Source organism: Colobus angolensis, unplaced genomic scaffold (genome assembly GCF_000951035.1).
Source record: "Colobus angolensis palliatus isolate OR3802 unplaced genomic scaffold, Cang.pa_1.0 Scaffold281, whole genome shotgun sequence".
NCBI lineage: Eukaryota > Metazoa > Chordata > Mammalia > Primates > Cercopithecidae > Colobus > Colobus angolensis.
The window spans coordinates 946,476-965,546 of NW_012116055.1; the positions used below are offsets into that span (position 1 = coordinate 946,476).

Consider the following 19,071-nt stretch of genomic DNA (forward strand, 5'->3'; position numbering starts at 1 on the left):
TATCAACTGTGTGCTGGCTGGCAAGGAACAGTCAGCAGAGAAGTAAAAATCGAATGTTCAGATGTATCTTGAAGTGGAAGATCTGCTGGACTTTGGCAGATACAGAGACTGCTACTGGACTGGGTGCTCTGCCTTAGGAAGTATCACAGAAGTAACAAAAACATGAGCAGTGGGGGTGCGGGCATGAGGGGACAAAAAGCCACAGACAAGCTGGTGACTTGTCCACAGAAGAGTGGTTTGTGGCCGGGCGCGGTGGCTCAAGCTTGTAATCCCAGCACTTTGGGAGGCCGAGACGGGCAGATCACGAGGTCAGGAGATCAAGACCATCCTAGCTAACACAGTGAAACCCCGTCTCTACTAAAAAATACAAAAAAACGAGCCAGGCGAGGTGGCAGGCGCCTGTAGTCCCAGCTACTCGGGAGGCTGAGGCGGGAGAATGGCGTGAACCCGGGAGGCGGAGCTTGCAGTGAGCTGAGATCCGGCCACTGCACTCCAGCCTGGGCGACAGAGGGAGACTCCGTCTCAAAAAAAAAAAAAAAAAAAAAAAAAGAGTGGTTTGCTCCAGACCAGACAGGGAAAGCTTAGGTGGCAATATATGGGCTCAGGCAAAGAAGGTTTTCCTAATGCCTGTGTCTGCTTCATAGAAACGAACTGTTGACACTGTCTGGTCTGTGGACGGATATAAGAGAAGCTTGGGGGATGCCTAAAAACTTCGAAACTAAAGAGACCTTATAGTAAGGAAACCGCATATGTAAATATTAACAACTTAACTAGAATTGTAGAACAGGTCAGCTGCCCCAGGTTTTATCAGCCAGTGCCCTGTGCCTCATTCAGAAACACCTCCCAGCATTCAAGTCAGAACTCAATCCTGCTGCTCAGGGCTTTCACGAAGAACAAAGTCTGTGATAATGCTTTATTTTTCTTCCAAAGTCTGACATGAGAATGTAGGCTTTCTCAGAAATCCAGCTTCCTTTGCTTTCCTCTATTTATTTTCCGCGTTAATTCTCAAGACAGACTATCATGCAGTGTGCATTCTATTTTGGAAACTTTGCTTTGGACACTATTTATTGTGTAGATATTTATGGGCCAATAAATATCGGTATCTGGAAAAGATGAGGTTCAGGGAACTACATCTAGAACTCTGCTAAGGCCCTGGGCCCTGTCTCAGGCTATTTCCACCTACACACGTGTATGATGACCATGAGGATGGAGTCAAATGCACTTACCTGCCCCTAACATCACAGACGGATTACTGGTGTTTGTGCAGCTCGTAATGGCAGCAATGACCACAGAACCATGAGCAAGGGTGAATTCAGTGTTATCATAGGTAAAGGTCTTATGGTCATTATGATGTTCGGGAGCAACTTGGAATCCTTTAAATCCTTGCTAAAAGAAGAGAAAATATGTATTATATAGGAATATGTTTATATAAGATATACATATATCTGGCTAGAGGAAAAAACATACATATCGTCAGTGGTTCTCACCTTAGAAGAAGGAATACTTTGGTAAGTATAATTTTAAAGGCCAATTCTGCAAGTAAACTCTGAAATACTACAGAAAAATTACTCGTTTTAAATCTTTACGAAAAGCAGTCATGATATCTGAGTCTTACTCTGCACTGAAATTAGTAACAATTACTTCCTTCCCACCTCAAAAATGTAAATGCTAAAACTACAAATTTAAAGTTAGTCTAAATTGAACTCAATGACTTTATTGTACAGTTTAATGGATAGGGACTGATTAAGACTATGGATTCTAACCTTACGGAAATTTAGAAAAAGGTGCTATGTTGACCAGATTCAACTAATTGTGATCAACAGTGCAAACAAAGTACACAACGGAATATTTGGCATAATACTGGTGTCTCACAGATAAAATCCATCATACATCTTAATCATTCCTTTGGGAAATGTTCATTGAAAACCTACTGCATATAAGATACTGTGCTAGGTACCTTGTGGGCTCCCAAGGTGATTCTGACACAAATCCTGTTCTCAAAGGTACAGTCTAGTAACAGAAATCATACATGGAAATAAAATACCAACAATGTAAGTTAAAGAATATGGAACGCTATCAAAGTATTTCAGACCAAGCACCATGAAGTGTCCAATAAGGAAAGGTGACTTTCTGCTATGAGATTCTGAGAACCCAATGCAGAGTAGCTGATATCTGAACAAAGTTTTATGGAGTTCACAGAACAGAATATGATGAGTTGGAGAAGAGACTTTCAGGCAGGGAGGGGCATGCACAAAGGTACAACAGTTAGAAAACCTTGGGTGAGTAAACAGTGTGGTGAGGGTCCTGCGAAAAGCAGACGGGCTCAAAAAGGTGGATTGAGTTGTGTTTATGATGACTCTTGCTGCTTGGCTCGTGGCTAATGGAGGAAGTCATTAAGGACTTCAGAAGGGAGAATAAACACCCTCAAGCATCAGGCTGTAGGAAGATTCATGTCAAGTGGGATGAAAGCCTGGACACTGAGTCACCGGGGTAGAGTCCAGAGGATTCAACCTCTTCCCACAGGCCCCTACCTTGGCTCCAAGGCAGCTCTCAAAATCCTTTTTCATGTCAGACACAGCAACTTTGTCCTGAGGCCTTTTGGGTCCACTACAGCAAGGCACTACTGTTTTCAAATCTAATTCCACAACCTGTTGACCCCAAAGAAAAGAAATTACAGAATTTATCTTATACCCACAAAGAGGAAATTCAAAGCATGCCAGAAAATTTAAAACATCACAATCATAAAAATAAGCAAATAAACTACCACATTCAAAAACAAGGAAGCCAATGTTTCTCTTAATTCTCTCAATTAATCTTAAGTGATTAATTTCACAAGATCATGATGGGCACTTTAGCAGGAGACAGGCAGGCAGCCTTGGCATCTCTCAGAAAGAACAGGGTGGGTGCTGCAGAGGCCCAGTGTCCTCCACTCACCCATCCTTGGAAGCAGCTCATCGCACTTTGCATGGCTAAGTTAGGTTGAAGGTGGGTTATCTATTGAAATCATACATAAACCATTACACTTCTAAGGTGATTTGGGAGGGATGCAGCCATTAAGTTATCAACGCCAGGAAATGGGCCTTAGTCTAATTGAATATTTCCTTTCCTCAGTGTAATAAGAAACCAAACAAGGGTTGCAGGTCTAGTTTACCTTGTGGTCTAGAAAAATGTGGATTCAGTTTACTGACATGTTTGTACCTTCACCTCTTTCTAGGTCTATAATAATGATGGTTTAGCCTTTAAACAGCTCTTGTTCCACTAGTGAAGTCTTTTTAGTTTTCTTTATATTTCAATAGATTTTTGAGGAACAGGTGGTGTTTGGTTACATGAATAAGTTCTTTAGTGGTGATTTCTGAGATTTTGGTGTATACATCACCTGAGCAGTATACATCGCACCCCATGTGTAATCTTTTATCCTTCACCTCCCTCCCACCCTTTCCCCTGAGTCCCCAAAGTCCATTGTATCATTTTTATTCCTTTAGCAGTCTTTCAGTGGTCTTCCACATTAAGAGGCATGAATCAGTAGTTCAATTGGGGGGGGGACACTTAACTTACAATGATTAAGCCAGTAGGAATGTAAGAAATTATATTATTCTGTTATGTTTACAATTTCCTTATCCTTTTGGTTTTTCAACCTTTTAACAGTCCGTTCTTTTGTAATGCCTTGGCAGTGACTAATTTCCTACCAGTGCATTCCCCCAAGAAAAAACACAACTAAAATCGCAGGCTTGCAGAAGAGGAAATACATGCGCAGTGGAAGGCACCTGGGTGAAGTCTGGGTCTTGAGAAGGGTCGTTGAAATCTCGAAACATTCCTACAGCCTGAAGATATTTTTTAATGTACTGTACTTTTTCTTCATCACGACCTAAAAGGCATTTTAAGGAATAACAAATAACATAGGTTAGTATTTCCTGGTTGAAGTTTATAAACTGATACTTCCATCAGCAATTATGTAAGTACACAACATATGCTGCACTTACACACACACCAACGGCTCTGTCGATTTTTCGGCTTCCACGCTAATGGTTTAACTCTCCCCCTGATGCTGCTTTTTATTAGGGGCCATTGATGAATGTGCTGTTCCTATCAAAGTGACTGTTTTCTGAAAAAGATTCTGGTTCTATCTACAGATAACCCCCCTCTTTTTGGGTATAGCCTTTAATTAAGAGAATCTTGCGCCTGAGCTAATTGTGAAAGCATGCCTATGCATTTGCCTTCAACTGGCCACAAAGACTCAGCATTCCACATGATTTTATTGTTAAAATTAAAACCCATCCCAACCCCACCCGAAACCATTGGCTACTGAGCACTTTCTGGGCACTGTGCCCTAAACCTTTTAAATGTATTACCTCAATCTCTAATCCTTTATCACAGTCTTATGATACAATTATTATTCCCATTTATAGATGAGGAAATGGTGGCTCAAGAAGACTAAGTAACTTTCTCATGTAACACAGCCAGTAAACGGCAGAACCAAAATCCAAACCTGAGCTTGACCCAGAAGTTCAAAGTCTTAACTCAGGATGCTGCATCACCAGGAATATGACCTTGAGCCCTTTGCTATTTAACTCTTATCAAGATTCCGGTGTAGGAGATAATACTCATGAAGTATGACCAACGGACATGCCGTCCACAATTTCTCTGATGGTTAGAAACAGAAGGTTTGATCCTACCACTGATGAGAATTTTTTGTCTGCTTGTTTTAGCTGAATTGTAAACGTCATTAGCTCTCAGCACAGACCTCATAAAAGACAGCTGTATGAGCTTCACTAATGTATTTGTATCCTGACCTGTTGTCGAGCCCGCTGTTTACTACACCCCATGCCATGCTCTTCATGAAGATGAACAGGAGAAATGTCTCTCAGGGTTTATTGTGAGAAAGGGCTACACTCTTCTGAACCAATATGTTTGTTTCAATTTAATAGATGTTACAAATTTGGCACTGGATCACCAAGAAGTATAATGGCCACCTGCAGCACCACGGGAACTAACCAGTTAACCTTCCCTCTAGATCCATCTCAAAGCTTTTGCCCCTCTATCCAGCACACTATCCCTTCTCTTCTTTAGGTTGATTCCCTCAATTACTTATTCTGTTCTTTTAGTTCTTTATCTTTTTCACTTAAAATCCTTTGGGGGAAAAAAGATGTATTAATCAATTTCAATATGCTTATATTTAATAAAAACTTTTTTTAAATAAACTTTTTCATCACAATCTTTGCTATTTCTAGAGGAATTTCCTCAGGCTATGGGAGAAGACTAAGATTTATTTGGAGTCTGTAAGATTCTCATGAAACCCTTCCCGTGGCTATCCCTTCACTTCATCCAGACATCTGCACAAACACCTCTGGGGTACTTCAGCCACCTCCCCTTTCTTTTTCATTATATCACACTTACACATTTGTTCACTTGTTCACTGTCCTCCCTCGTCACTAGAAAGTAAGCTACCTGATGGCAGGGACTTTATTTTATAATCTTGTTCACTGCCATAGCTTTGGGAACTAGACCAGATGTTGATAATTTGCTAAATGAATGACTGAATGAAGAGTTAATGTTTTTAAATTGAGAAACACATTTTATAGCTTTCTCAAAGTTAAAAGTCAAATTTCTAAAAATACAGAGTTAAAGATCTGTCAATGATTTAAAATGCCTTCATATGCAGCCTCTCATTTCTTTTCTTTTCTTTTTTTTTTTTTTTTTTTTGAGACAGTCTTTCTCTGTTGCCTAGGCTGGAGTGCAGTGGTGCGAGATCAGCTCACCACAACCTCCGCCTCCCGGGAGTTTCACCATGTTGGCCAGGCTGGTCTTGAACTCCTTACCTCAGGTGATCTGCCTGTCTTGGCCTCTGAAAGTGGTGGGATTACAGGAGTGAGCTACCGTGCCTGGCCTCATTTCATTTTTTGGACATCCCTGAGAGGGGTGTTGCAGAGTGCTGTTCCTGTTTGGAGCCAGGCAGTTGCAGGGTTGGCTTCTGACTCTGCTATTTATTAGCCTTGGGTATGAACACTTCTCTGATCCCCAGTTTTCTCTAATGTTAATTAACTAGTCAATCAACCTACCCTACAGATTTGTAAAGAGGTTGACAGCAAATACATACCAGGTACCTGGTACACAGCAAGTACCCAAAAGACAGCAGTAACCATTACTAAGATCACTTGTTTAATGTCAAAAAAGCTAGTAGTAGAGGACCAGTATAAATATCCAGGCTTCTGTAATCTCTGAGCTCTTTCTATTGGCCATACCATCTCCATCTCATATTAACTCCTTAAATCCCAAAAACCCATTTTGACTCCATGGAGAAAAAAAAAAATTGTGTAACTGTAATCCAGTGCCTTCTGTTGGGCAGAGGCAGAAGGCAGTGCTCAGATTCTCAGTGTTTCATTGAACTTTTACAAAGAGCCCTGTGCTTTCAGGGCCCTTCACTTACCTGTTTGTACCAGGTATGTGATACTAACTTCGTCAACTGGGAAAAAGGCAGCAGTTGCTCCATACTCTGGACACATGTTAGCAATTGTAGCTCGGTCAGCAATGGACAACTGGGCTACTCCTGGCCCGAAGAACTCGACAAATCTGCCCACCACCCCAACCTGGCGGAGGTGCTAAGCAGCAGAAACAACAGAAAAGTTGGAGAGCTGACGGCCCACATTCAAAATGCAGAACTACCATCTTGCACTTCTTATAAACTAGTCTTGTCAGTAAACCCAAACAATACATTAGCCCAACACATTTATGATCACTTTCAAAACTTAAAAAGCAATGCCAACTAAATGCAACATGGTATCCTGGATTGAATTCTGGAGCAGAAAAGGGACATTACTGAAAAAACTGGTAAAGCCTGTAGTTAAGAGTACCACACCAATGTTAACTTCTTAGTTTTGATAAACGTGCCATGGTTATTTAAGATGTTAACATTATGGGAAGCTGGGAGAAAGATAACAGGAATTCTCTGTACTCTTTATACTAACTCTCCTATAAATCTAAGATGATGTCAAATAGTTCTTATTTATAAAAAGACAAAGTGTGCCCAAAATACAAATGATATTAAGAAAAATATTTCAAAATGAGAAACATTCTCTTTCCCTCTCTAATGAGATCATTGGAAGCATCTGGAAGTGTTACATATTAAATTCTTTCAACCTAAATATCTACTTGCACTAGTTAAAAAAATAACTTTTCAAAGGCATAATGAACAAAATTCATGCTACAAGTATAAGTCAAATGTAACCAAAAGATCCCCATATCTTTTCCACACAAGGCACCAGCCAGGAGTGAGGCCACAGTGACTGACTTAGCTCCGCATAAAGCCAGTTTCTAGCCACAACCACATAGATGGGCTCTTTTGGTTATATGGGATTCTGCCAAATTTTGTGAGGAAGTCCTGTAGTATTCCACATCTGAAGAACAGTGCACAGACATTTGTGATAAGCTATGGCATTCAAATAAATCCAATTCCAAATTTCACAAAAATTAAATCAAATGGAAATGTGTTTTGCACTTTAACAATAGTGTGTCCGTGCAAAAGACCCCAGCCTCCAAACATTAAAAGCAGGAAAAATTATGTTTGTGATCATTAAAAACCATTGCTTTGCCAAGCGTCTTCCAAAATGAAATGGCCTTCTTTTTACAAAACAAATAAATCACAGAAAAAGATGATCTCCTCTAACAGCTACAGAAAAAGCCTAATACTTTCCAGCTTGGTGACATATGTTACAATAATGTAACTTATAATACAGAGAAGAGAATTTAAAAAGTAAAACTCTATTTATGGAACTACCTTGCTATTTGCATAAAAGGAAGAACCATGTGGAAAACATGTAGTGAAAGCATAAACACAAACATGGGAATGATTCTTACAACCTCAGGATAGTGATTATTTCTAGAAATGGAGAATGTGGCTTTAGCCACAGATATTACATATTTCTTTAAAAACAGAGAGCTTTGAAGCAACTATGACAAAATGGTATCATCTGTTAAATCTAGGTGGTGGGCATATGAATGCCATCTTAATTTCTGTATCATTGAACTATTTCACAGTTTAAAAATTTTCCTTTACGAAAAAGATCAATGCAGCAATACTAGAAGAAAATAAACATAATTATCTAAACAAAGAATACTCCCCTTACCTCATCTCCTTTTAAAATCATCAACCTGGTTTCCTAGCATTGCTAGAGCACTTGGAAACCAAAAAAGATTCCATTATTTATTCCCTCCATTTGGAAAGCTATAATTGTGACTTTCCAAGACCACAGAAGAGGTTGCATATTGTTACCTTGGTAATGGTGAGCACAATGTCAGTGGATGTTACCAGAGGGTGGGGCTTCCCCATCAGCCTATAGCCAATCACCTGAGGAAGCACCATACTGATTGGCTGACCCAGCATGACAGCTTCTGCTTCAATACCACCAACACCTGCAATGAACGGCATGACCGGAAAAATGCTTTCATCACTCCTTACTCTATCTCTCAGGTATAAATTGAGTGACATTAACAGGTAATAAACCCAGTTACAATGTTTAATTGGTACAGAGTTATGTTTCTATAAAGAACAGCTGTTTTTTCTCTATTTTCCTTTATAGAATTTTTAAACAAGTGTTTCTCAAAGCATGGTCCCCCAAACACCTGTATCAAAATCCCCTCGGTGCCACATGCAAAGAAGAGTAAGCTTTGGGAGTCTCTGTTGTTAACATCCCAGGTGACTTTCATGTATGCTAAATGTCCCTAACCCCTTGCTCCTGTTCATTCTTCCAAGTATAACTACTGAGTGCCTGCTAGGTGCAAAGTGATTCTCTTGGCACTGGAAAAACACCAGTGACAAAACTGACAAAAATACCTCTCGGAAACTTGTGGTCATGTAAATTCATGTTACTGAGATGTAATAGAATCAAAGTGAATTAAAGTGCATGCCCCAAAACAGCATATATGGAATAGAAACTGGGAAGAACACTCACCCCAACCAAGAATGCCCAAGCCATCAATCATGGTAGTGTGTGAGTCTGTGCCCACGAGGCTGTCTGGGTAATAATATCCATCCTGATCAAATACCACTCTTGCCAAATATTCCAAATTCACCTGGTGGATGATTCCTGAGCCAGGGGGAATAATCCTCATGTTGTGAAAAGCCTGGGAACCCCACTGGGATTGACAAATGGAAAGAACACTATGAACACGTGAAGTACTTCTACTCAGCCCATCTTCTTGGCATCTCTCCCTCGTACCCCACATACAAAGAAAACCGGGCGCAGTGGCTCAAGCCTGTAATCCCAGCACTTTGGGAGGCCGAGACGGGCGGATCACGAGGTCAGGAGATCGAGACCATCCTGGCTAACACGGTGAAACCCCGTCTCTACTAAAAATACAAAAACTAGCCGGGCGAGGTGGCGGGCGCCTGTAGTCCCAGCTACTCCGGAGGCTGAGGCAGGAGAATGGCGTAAACCCGGGAGGCGGAGCTTGCAGTGAGCTGAGATCCGGCCACTGCACTCCAGTCCGGGCGACAGAGCGAGACTCCGCCTCAAAAAAAAAAGAAAAGAAAACCAAACGATGGAACCAGACCCTGCCCATACCTTTAAAAATTCAAATCGCTCTCTATTTCTTTCAAATTCCAGGTCTTGATTCTTCTGTAAACTGTCTGCCCTGTCAGAGAGAAAAATTAAATGTATACAATTTGAGGCTTAACATGTTCGTGGTCAAATTTATTGGTGGTGAAGAAACAAAATGGAATTGCATCTCCTTGCTTGCTGAGTGATAATTTCACTCGTGACTACTTACAGTGTGGAACAGGAGAGGTAACTAGTGAAAGTAAAAAGAGTAATTATTGTTTGGTTCAAGTGATTCCTACAAGGCCTTTAAATATGGTAGGCAGAAAACATGGAACTGAATTCAAGTTAAAACTAATCTAATCCTAGTCTGACTCTTAGGAACAGACTCAAGACATTATATGACAACAAGTAGCTTGGACATTTAAAGAACTCTTGTTTCTATACTCCTCATTCATGACCTCATTATAACACCTCTCTAACCTGGGCTGTGTCTGGGTTGGCATTTTCATCTCTATGTTGGGAGACGGAAAACTAGCAATGCTGACAGGATCAGTAGCTTATAGAATCACAATCTCCTGTGTGTAGGACCACGGTTTATGAGGAAGATGGTGTCACCTGATAACGTCTGTGAACCACAGATTATACACTAAGATTTACTCAAGGTCATTCAGTCCATCAGGACAACATAGGGCACCAAGATGATTTTCTAGGATTTTAAAAATCAAACTGCATTGTTTTGAGTCAAGGTAGAAGAAGTCATAGTCACAAGATCGCAGATGCAGCACACAAAATGTGCTTGTAAACTATGTATCACAGGATTGAGTGAACACAGGAAAGGCTAGTAAAATTCACAGCTAAGACCAAAGTCAGACTTCATTAACTAATGAAGTACTGGATAACTACTTTCTAGTACCCAGTAGTTAACACTTATTGACACTACTAGGAGCCAGCAACTATTCTAAATGCTTTATGTTAATTTTCTCATTCAGTCTCCATAATATCCCTTTGAGTCAGGTGCAACTAATAGCCACATTTTTCAAGTGGGGAAACTGAGACACGGAGAGGTTAAGAAACTTGCTCAGGACCACAGAAACTAGTAAATGGTGGAACTGGGATTGAAACCCTGGCCGTCTGACCCCCGAGTTGACACAATCCTTTAATCCCTATACCACACAGCCTTCCTGTCATAGTTACAGAGACTGTGGCAGTAATGGTGGCACAGTCACCATTATTAGTAACACCACCACAGTAACAGCAAGAGCTAAAAGGCAACATTACGTTATGGGTGCTCAGAGCTTTACACATGTGAACTCATCATCACAACCCCTCACATAAATACTACTGTCATCCTCAGTGTCTGGAAGCAGCAGCTGATACTACTGTCTTCCTCAGTGTCTGGAAGCAGCAGCTGAGGCACAGAAAGGTTAAAGTTGCCCAAAGTTAGATGATAACACAGTACTGTTATCTGAGCCGAGGTCTGACTTGCCCTGGGGCTTTCTGCTTTGACCATGATACTCTGCTTCTCACCCACTCTGATCATCCACCCTCGCAGAGCCTGCCATGTGCTACATGCTGAAAATGCAATGGTGCGAAAGCTGCGTGCTCACTGCCCACTGTTGCACTGAGTTTGGTGAGAGGGCAACTGCAAAAGAATGTAATCATCACTGCCTGGTATGGGAAGCACAGGGTGCCATGGGAGCACTTGGAATGGGCCATGAACTCAGCCAGGGGTGGGGGTTGAGGGGACTGGAATGCTTTCCAGAACGACATGGTATCAATGTAGTCTGAAGGATGATGGTAAGTCAGCCTGAGCAAGATGGTCAGACACTCCTTGGGGAAAAAAAGGACTGGAAGCACGTGTTATTTACCTCATAGAAAACACATCTGGAGCCGGGCACAGTGGCTCATGCCTGTAATCCCAGCACTTTGGGAGGCTGAGGTGGGCAGATCACGAGGTAAGGAGTTCAAGACCAGGTTGGCCAACATGGTGAAACTCCGTCTCTACTAAAAATAGAAAAATTAGCCAGGCGTGGTGGCGTGCGTCTGCAATCCCAGTTACTCAGGAGGCTGAGGCAGGAGAATTGCTTGAACTCGGGAGGTGGAGGTTGCAGTGAGCTGAGATCACGCCACTGCACTCCAGCCTGGGCGAAAGAGCAAGACTCTGTCTCAAAAAAAAAAAAGAAAAAAGAAAAAGAAAACATAGTTGGCTACCACACTGACTTTTTTTTCTCTTGATATCAGTATTCTCCAAGACAAGTGTTGGTTGCTTTAATAGGATCATTTCCAGAGACTGCCTTACAGGGGTCTACAAACTAGCCCATGGGCCAAATGTGGCCCAATGCCCATATATGCGTGGCCCTGAAATGAAGGATGATTTTTACATTTTTAAAGGCTGGGGTGTTGCGGGGGAAGAATATGTGACAGAGACAGCATGTGGCCAGCAAAGCCTAAAGTATTTGCTATTGGCCCTTTCTAGAAAAAGTCTGCAGATCCCTGCCTGAGTGAATGAGTGTCTGTGAATGTGTGTACATGTTCGAGAAGAGCAAAAGAGAGAGAGAAAGGAGGGACCCCAGGATAGCAGAACAAGGCAGGACACCTGCACTGACACCAGCATCAGCAGACTCTGTGGACCCTCTGGACGAGACACAGCTACTCCTCCAGGCCCTCATCTCGACCTTCTCAATAGAATGCTGAGTGCTGCGTCCCTCCAGTTCCCACCTGTCTCTACATCCAGATCTGTTTCCAGTGTGTTTTGGGCATGCGCATCAAGAATACTTCAGGCACCACAAACTCAACGGGTCAAACCCTGATGCTGGGCTTTCTTTCCTAAATCTGTTCCTCTTCCCTGTCTGTCCATATCTAATGAGCTCTTTTCCCACCACTTAGTACCTATAGCTATCAAGGTATTTATTCCAGAAATAGCCTCCCAACTAGCTGCCCTGTGAGGCCATGCAATCTACCTTTGGTATGGTTACCTGAATCATTTCTAAAATATAAATCATCACAAACCAGTTTGAATCTACCAATGGCTTCCCATTTTCTAATAAAGTAAAAATTCCTTGTTTTAAAAACCCAAGTCCTTCAACCTGACCTCAGCCATCCTTTATAAGCTCTCTCCTAGCCTCCAGTCCAAGCTCTCAGCTTCAGCCGCACTGTAGTCAGCATGCTCTTCCCACCCCCACTTTCCTCATGCCTTTACATGCTCTATTTGTGCTGAGTGGAAAGTCTTTTCCAGCTCTTCTCTCCTAAACAGGCTTCAGGATCCAGATCAGGTGACAGTCCTTGAAAAACCTGCAGACTCCCCAGATCAGGAAGATTTGCCCCTTCTCCGTGGTGACTACACTGACCAACTGCATGAAAGCTGTGTGTTCACTAATTTCTCTCCCCTTCTAAACTATAACCTGTTTCTGGAATAAATACTGGCACGTAATAGATCTGCTAAATGGATTTAATTTTTTTAAAAAAAGGAAAGCATCTCTGACATTGATTTCTAGCACTACAGATGAGATCATAACCACATGTGGCCCCTGCCTCTCCTCCCCATCTCTTTTGCTATACTGTGAGCACTTATGGACTGCTAGTCATTGTCCCTGATCTTCTACCCTCCAGCACCAGGAGGATGACAGAGCTTCTCACAGCAGAAGCATGACTGATGACTGATGAGAGAACGTTTACCCCAGAAAATGCTGGGGTATCAGTTTGATGGAAGTAACATGTTCACAGGACGTGCAGAAGCCAGAAATGCTTAGACTGTTTCATGATACAGTAATTCCAGGTAAAACCCTATTTACTCAGGAAAACAAAACATCTATTATATGGAGCTTGGCTCAATTAGCCTAGTTCTAGTTACTGGAATGAATAAATAGACCTAGCATTCAGAATTTTCTACCACTCAGAACTTTCCTAAATTAGTCTAATCTAGTGAGCTTTTAATAAGGTCTCTAAACGTGAATGGCCTCACAGACTAAAGAGGAAATTTCTTAGTTACTTAATTTGAATTCAGAATTGAATGTAGTTCAGTTTCTGAGAATTACATTTAATGGAGCTCCAGAAATTCACAGACAGTATTAACATGGAGATAGTTTTCACATTAATGAAATCTGGTCAGAAACTGTTATGAAATTCTTTTTTTTGAGACTAAGTCTTGGTGTGTCGCCCAGACTGGAGTGCAGTGGCGCAATCTCGGCTCACTGCAAGCTCCGCCTCCCGGGTTCACACCATTCCCTAGCCTCAGCCTCCCAAGTAGCTGGACTACAGGCGCCTGGTACCACGCCGGCTAATTTTTGTATTTTTAGTAGAGACGCGGGGCTTCACCATTTTAGCCAGGATGGTCTTAATCTCCTGACCTCGTGATCCGCCCGCGTCGGCTTCCCAAAGTGCTGGGATTACAGGCGTGAGCCACCGCGCCCGGCCACTGTTATGAAATTCTTGTTGAAGGAACAACAACAACAAAAAAGTGAGGTAACTTTGTAAAATATCACAATAATGTGTTAAAACTTCAACTTCTAAAGAGGGTGTGAAGCTAATTAGTATTATTCAAACTAGGCAAAGGGCTTATAAACATTTAACTGAGATATTTACCACTCTACCACACTGTACCCAGTTTTTCTCACTCATTTCTAGAAACAGAGCTGGAAATTAGCCCACAGCACACAGTTTCACAGAGTTGAGACATCACATTTAATTCCTTACAAAAATGAGGAGAGAGATCATGAGGTTAAACTGCAAAAAAAACTCAAGAAATAAAAACAAAATACCACCAATAAAAACACTTCTAAAAGAAATGTTTTTTTTTAGATGGAATCTCACTCTGTCACCAGGCTGGAGTGCAGTGGCGCAATCTCGGTTCACTGCAACCTCCACCTCCTGGATTCAAGCGATTCCCCTGCCTCAGCCTCCTGAGTAGCTGGGACTACAGGCACACACCACCATGCCCAGCTAATTTTTTGTATTTTAATAGAGACATGGTTTTACCATGTTGGACAGGATGGTCTTGATCTCCTGACTTCGTGATCTGCCTGCCTCAGCCTCCCAAAGTGCTGGGATTACAGGCGTGAGCCACCATGTCCGGCCAGTATTCACTCTAATTTTATATATATATGTGGGTTTGCTAGATTTGGTTATCAATCTAGGTCAAAGCTCACTCTTGGATTTTGCTGTTTCTGTTTTCAGTACATGATGTAAATGAAAAAGGTCTACAAAAAATTGAAACCACAGTTGATTAGAGTCAAGGTCTAAAAAAAAAAAAAAATTACAGTGAACTTGGTGATGACCCAAGTTTAAGATGTATTAACAGTAATGAGCTCTTTGAATTTTGAGTCAATAGAGTTTAGACATGAAAACTGTATTACAATTCTGTCTCTACCTGTACTTTCACCTTCTAGGCGAGCGAAATGAAGGTAAACTCATCAACATTAACGAAAGTCTCCAAGAAAGATGAAATTAGGCATGAATTTATGGCTACTTTCATAACTTCTGAAGTGGGTCTTTATCCTATCTCAAACAGGATAACATTTTACGCATATATTTTAAACTCTTCCATTTGAAACCAAAACATTAAATGAGTTCACGTGATTTAGAAAAAAAGGAAGGTGGGGGAAGACATATGGCCTTAGGAGAGGTTCAGAGTCCAAAGGAAAGGGAAGAGCTGGTGAGTACATGGTCTGTTCCAAGAACCATCAATCAATTCAGGGGACAAAGTAGATTTCTCTTTATCCTGAATTTATCTGGTTTGGATGTTAGCAATATTAACTGGAGAAAGACCATTTTCTAAATTTATTTTGAGGCTGCCTGGAACTCAGTTACATCCCCAGAGAAGCAAATAAAGGTGTTTTTGTTTCCCTTTGAGTGATTTCATATTCTTAAATGACTTAATTATAAAAATAATAGCTTCTTATTAGGAAAATGAAGACAGTTACAATGCCGGAGATAACTGCTTTGCAACTTGGCACCCTTTCCAATCTTTTAATTCCTGCATCATTTTCCATGTAGCTTATGTCACTCTACATATGCAATGTAGCATCTGGCTCATTCAGCTACAATGTGATCATGTTCCAAGTGTTATTAAAGACTTCATAAAACTCTAAAGGTTACCTAATGATTCACTTCAGGAGTATACCATAATTTAATAAGCCATTTTTTGTTGGACATTTAGAATGTTTCTAGGCTTCATTTATAAATAATACTTTAATAAACATTATTGGCCATTAAGTTTTCTCTGAAGTCAGCTATTCAGATTAGCTAGATGTAGTGGCACATGCCTGTGACCACAGCTACTCAGAAGGCTGAAGTGTGAGGATTGCTTAAGCCCAGGAGGCAAGGCTGCACTGAACTGTGATCACGTCACCCTGGTCTAGGGAACAGAGTGAGACTCTGTCTTTATAAATAATACTTTAATAAACATTATTGGCCATTAAGTTTTCTCTGAAGTCAGCTATTCAGATTAGCTAGATGTAGCGGCACATGCCTGTGACCACAGCTACTCAGAAGGCTGAAGTGTGAGGATTGCTTAAGCCCAGGAGGCAAGGCTGCACTGAACTGTGATCACGTCACCCTGGTCTAGGGAACAGAGTGAGACTCTGTCTCAAAAAATAGATAAATAAATAAATGATATAAAAGGTATGCTTGGAAGTAGAAATTCCAGGACAAAGGATACAGAAATTTCTAAGGTCTTAACATATATTGCTTTAATCCTCATTTCTAATTTATAGGGCTATCAGCAGTGTATAAAACTGTCTCCCTTATAACACCTTCATAATTAATGTTTATTTTCTAATGTCAACTATATCAGTAAGAAAATGACATCTCAAATATTTACTTTTTTATTACTTGTGAGATTGAAAAGCCTTTATATACTGTTTACTACCATCTGCCTTTCCTTTTATTATGAAATGTCCACTTCCCTTTGCCCATTTATCTTCAGGGACGTATTATTTTCCTAAATGGATTACAGATACTCCATTTATTAAGTATATTAACAGTTTGCCATATTTTTCAAGTTATTTTCTCTTAACTTTGAAGTAACTAAATCTATAGCTGTTTTCCTTTTTTGTTTCATTCGTTGCTTCTAAATTTAGTCTCATCAAGACATCTGATACACATAGATTTCCTTCTAAAACTTTTAAACATTCATAAGAACTGCTCCCTCCACTAATCAGTTTCTAGCCCTGTATATGGAAAAGTTATTTCTTTTCCCACTGATGGTTGTTTTGACAACTTTAGGTAGTCATACTTCTAGGTTAAGGTAATAGCCTCTTAAAAATAACTGATTGCCCTCCCTGTATCAAAACTCTTGCTGTGTTATCTTGCAGTTACTTCCACTGAAGATGGGTGAACTGTATTTCCCCATCCCAGCTTTGGGCTCAACCCTGTGATTTGCTTTGATCAGTGGCACCGTGAACAGAAGTGATGCTGTGCTGGTCCTTAGTTACGCCTTAGAGATATTGTGTGTTTCTACTTGCCCACTTGAGTCTCTGTGGTCACAAGACAGCGACTTTCTCCTTTAGCCTGGACCCCAAAAGAAACACACATGGAACAGAGTTGTCCCGGCTGCCCCGCAGATGTATGGTTCAGTGTAAGCTGCCAACCTGGCTACTGCAGCGCAAAGCAGAGCTGCCCAACTGTGCTCACTTAGGTCAGCTGACCTCCCAGACAACTAGAAGACGTGTAAGAAATAAATTCTGATTGTTGCCTGCTGCTGAGATTCTGGGGTTATACAGCAATAGCTGATTTTTTTACACCTATCTCTACATTGAAATCTTCATGGTTTTGGCTGGTATAAATTCTGCCTTTTGGAGAAAAGGACAAATGGTAGAGTTTCTTCTGACTTCAATCCCATCTGTCGATTACCATTTTGATCCAAAGGGCAAAGATGACTAGATTGTTGTTTTTTTTTTTTCAAGTTTAACTTCATCAGGTACTCTTTGTTTTTTGAGACGGAGTCTCCCTCTGTTGCCCAGGCTGGAGTGCAGTCATGCTATCTCTGCTTACTGCAAGCTCCGCCTCCCGGGTTCATGCCATTCTCCTGCCTCAGCCTCCCAAGTAGCTGGGACTACAGGCGCCCACCACCATACCCGGCTAATTTTTTTGTATTTTCAGTAGAGATGGGGTTTCACCGTGTTCGCCAGGATGGTCTTGATCTGACCTCGTGATCCACCCGCCTTGGCCTCCCAAAGTGATGGGATTACAGGCGTGAGTCACCGTGTCCGGCCATCAGGTACTTTTATAGGCCCTATCAAATCACTAAGTGCTTCTCTTAGATTCTATTTTCTATGCCTTTTTGTATATCTTACAAAAGACTGGGGCTATATAACAATGTTTAACATCCTGATGCCATTTTAACCCAAAGACTCACTCCCAACATGTCCAACTTAAAGCAAAGGCTTTTAGAGAGTGAGATTTAGGGATTAAAGCTCATTAAAATAAACTGAGTCAGGAAAATTGACCATTACTACTTGGCTCCTAATCTCACAAAACTTAGTCATCTCTTCAATGGGCTAGGATTACAAATGGTACATATATTTTGATTAAGAAGTATTCACTTTTAAAGTTTGTTAAGAGGCCAGGCCTAAGTTGCTAGTTCACTACATATTCACATGTTCAGTTCTCTTCTTTGTAAAACATTTTCTTTATTAAGATTTTTTTCTTTTTTTTTTTTTAAGACAAGGTCTTGCTCTGTCACCCAACTGGTATGCACGGCCTAACCTCCTGGGCTCAGGTGATCCTCCTGCCTCAGCCTCCTAAGTAGCTGGGATCACATAGGCACACACCACCACACGTGGCTAATTTTTAAAAAGTTATTTGTAGAGATGTGGTCTTCCTAAGTTGCCCAGGCTGGTATCAAACTCCTAGGCTCAAGCGATCCTCCTGCCTCAGCCTTCCAAAGTGCTGGGATTACAGGCATGAGCCACTGTACGTGGCCAATGAAGACATTTTAATATGCACACCTTTGGATGCCAAGGATGTGGGGATGGATTTAAAAAAACAAAAACCTATCCTCAGAGTTGTTTAGTTTTTCCCCACCTAAAGGTGTTATAGACCATTAGGTGTCTATATTCAAGCTTACTAAGATTTTCACTAAATTGAAGAATAATTTCAAGGTCACTCAGTTTAGGATATTAAATGCCTATTTATCTGCTCAGCTCTTGCATTCAGGGAGCTGAGAGTCTATTTACCAAGGCAACTCAAGTGACAATTTCCCTTCAAGGACTATAGGCCCACTCAGGACACTAAATCATCTGGCAAACTGAAGAACAGGGAGCTTTGTAAGCTGGAAAGTAAAGGATTCTTAACAGAATAAGATATAAGCTGGCCTTAAAGGACAGGTAAGATTTGGCAGGAAGAGAGAAGAGGATATCCCAAACAAAAGAAGAAACACAGAGAAAGAAAGGGATAGGCATTATGGAAACCCACGTGGAGAGGCAGAGATTGCTAGATATGCAACAGTTACTTGGGATCAAAAAAGGAATAAGGTTAACAAACCTGCACGTTATGCACATGTACCCTAGAACTTAAAGTATAATAAAAAAAAAAAAAAAAG

The 19,071-nt window shown here is 41.1% G+C and overlaps 1 protein-coding gene across 3 annotated transcripts in view; it reads right to left on the reverse strand.

Moving 5' to 3' along the window:
• ACO1 (aconitase 1, soluble) overlaps positions 1 to 19,071 on the reverse strand; it is a 69,564-nt gene that overhangs the window by 24,766 nt on the left and 25,727 nt on the right. For all 3 annotated transcript variants that reach the window (XM_011948656.1, XM_011948658.1, XM_011948657.1), the window contains 7 exons: positions 9,558 to 9,627; positions 8,946 to 9,129; positions 8,267 to 8,406; positions 6,425 to 6,596; positions 3,765 to 3,865; positions 2,532 to 2,648; positions 1,227 to 1,386 (listed from right to left, as the gene is read on the reverse strand). In XM_011948656.1, the coding sequence (XP_011804046.1) occupies positions 1,227 to 1,386; positions 2,532 to 2,648; positions 3,765 to 3,865; positions 6,425 to 6,596; positions 8,267 to 8,406; positions 8,946 to 9,129; positions 9,558 to 9,627 (944 nt within the window). The remainder of the gene's footprint in view (positions 1 to 1,226; positions 1,387 to 2,531; positions 2,649 to 3,764; positions 3,866 to 6,424; positions 6,597 to 8,266; positions 8,407 to 8,945; positions 9,130 to 9,557; positions 9,628 to 19,071) is intronic.